The sequence below is a fragment of the Pygoscelis adeliae genome, unplaced genomic scaffold (genome assembly GCF_000699105.1).
Source record: "Pygoscelis adeliae isolate BGI_AS28 unplaced genomic scaffold, ASM69910v1 Scaffold94, whole genome shotgun sequence".
Lineage (NCBI taxonomy): Eukaryota > Metazoa > Chordata > Aves > Sphenisciformes > Spheniscidae > Pygoscelis > Pygoscelis adeliae.
This window is the reverse complement of record NW_008824547.1, coordinates 1,172,918-1,174,734: the sequence shown is the minus strand read 5'-3', so window position 1 is coordinate 1,174,734 and position 1,817 is coordinate 1,172,918. Positions and strand designations below refer to the sequence as shown.

The window sequence follows — 1,817 nt, the reverse complement described above, 5'->3', positions numbered from 1 at the left end:
AAGCACAAAGAGCTGAGCTCTGGAGGGCTCTGCACAAAATGCTCTGTGGGGCAAAGAAGCAGGCAGCCAAATAGAAAGAAGGTGCCCAGGGGCAGGGCGAGGCTGCCCGCTGCACAGGGTGGGTGACAGATGTGCTCGGTGGTGGTCTTTCTCCTGTTCCAGTCTCCCTGGGACCCTGCAAGGAGGAGAGCTGTGTTGTGGTGGTGGCCCCTGCCATCCTCCTGGAGGGGGAGGGGTGGGAGAGCCAAACAGCGTCCCCTGCTCGTGTCCCAACGGCCACAAAGTGCAACGTTCCTCTTGTTTCTTTCCACAGCACTTTCCTTCTAATATTAATTAATTTTTATGGGAACGAAACAGGTCGATCGACGGTAAAGTATACCCGGGAATAATAAAGGAAAAAGCCTCTGCTCAAAAGGAATATGACACTGCGGTCTCACACGGGCAGAGCGCCGGCCTCGTCAAGTACGTTGCCACCCTGAGTAAGGCTGCTCCGATGCTCTTCCTCGGCTTCTTGTTTGGCTGGGGGTGGGTTAAGCCCTGGAGCCAGCCACCTCTCAGTGGGGATAAATGTGAAAAGCAGCCTTGGGTTCTTGTTGGGAGGGCCGGAGTGTGTGTGTATATATATATATATGATTTATATCTGGTCCTGTAATGGGCTTCAGTGGGAAGTGTCACCGTTTAGTGATGTCCTGGGACTCCCTGTCACGCGGGAGGACCTTGCCGGGCTGGGGTGATGCTCAGTCATTGAGTCTGCTTCCCTGCAAGCGCAGAGGACCATGGCACTTGAGCAGACGTCACGCTTTCGGGGTATATTTAATCTGTGCTTCCCACGTATTCAGTCCCAGTCCTGCTTGATCCCAGCCTGGGACATGCAGAGGCTTCTGCTCCGTTTCTCAGCTTGCATGTGCAGCACCCATGGCGTGCTTATGTAATATAATGTCAGTCACAATGTTAAAAAAAATCTTCTCTTCGGTAAGATTTACTACTACTGTTTCTTTTTTTATTTATTTCATGCGGCCCGTTGGACATTATTTAGCACACTTCACAAACTTTGGCCACCGCACACAAACCTTCTCCGCAGGAGGTAAATCCCTGTTCTCCCCCCCAGAATCACAGGCAGAAAACTGGAGCAGTTTCACGTGTCCGTCAGCATTGCGGCCGCCAGCAAAGTCACTTTTGAGCTGGCGTACGAGGAGCTGTTGAAGCGGCAGCTGGGGAAGTTCGAGCTGCTGATCAAGGTCCGACCGAAGCAGCTTGTCAAGCACTTCCAGGTGAGCTGCCCCGGCGAGGGCTGGGCAGGGAGCACCGCGGCGTTTGTCAGGCACCGCCGCGTCTCCTCCGAGAGGCTGACACCGACTTCTCCTCCGCTGTCAGATTGATGTGCGCATCTTCGAGCCCCAAGGCATACGCTTCTTGGAGACAGACAGCACGTTCATGACAAATGAGTTAACCGAGGCGCTCACGAAAGTGCAGAACGAAACCAAGGTAAACCAGACGTTACCGCCGGTGGCAGCTTTAAGTTATGTTGCTTTAAATCTTTTCTTCTGATTGCTTTGCAGGCTCATATTTTATTTAAGCCAACTGTAGATCAACAGAAGATAAATCCTGAGCTTGATGAAACCCTCCTCAACGGTGATTTTGTTGTGCGTTACGACGTCAAGAGAGGTGCCACTGCAGGTGATATACAGGTAAAAAAGAAACAGAAATAAAAATGCTTTCAGATTATAGATACGTCTGAATGTGAAGTGCAATCAGCAAAACAGCAACATTTACTTTGAAACGCCAAGAGTGACGGGAAAAGCTGTTTCGTTAATCCA

The 1,817-nt window shown here is 51.1% G+C and overlaps 1 protein-coding gene across 1 annotated transcript in view; it reads left to right on the top strand.

Annotated features, from left to right (window-relative positions):
* ITIH4 (inter-alpha-trypsin inhibitor heavy chain family, member 4) overlaps positions 1 to 1,817 on the top strand; it is a 20,413-nt gene that overhangs the window by 2,776 nt on the left and 15,820 nt on the right. The window contains 4 exon segments of the mRNA XM_009321854.1: positions 314 to 462; positions 1,109 to 1,271; positions 1,375 to 1,485; positions 1,560 to 1,688. Coding sequence (XP_009320129.1) covers positions 314 to 462; positions 1,109 to 1,271; positions 1,375 to 1,485; positions 1,560 to 1,688 — 552 coding nt within the window.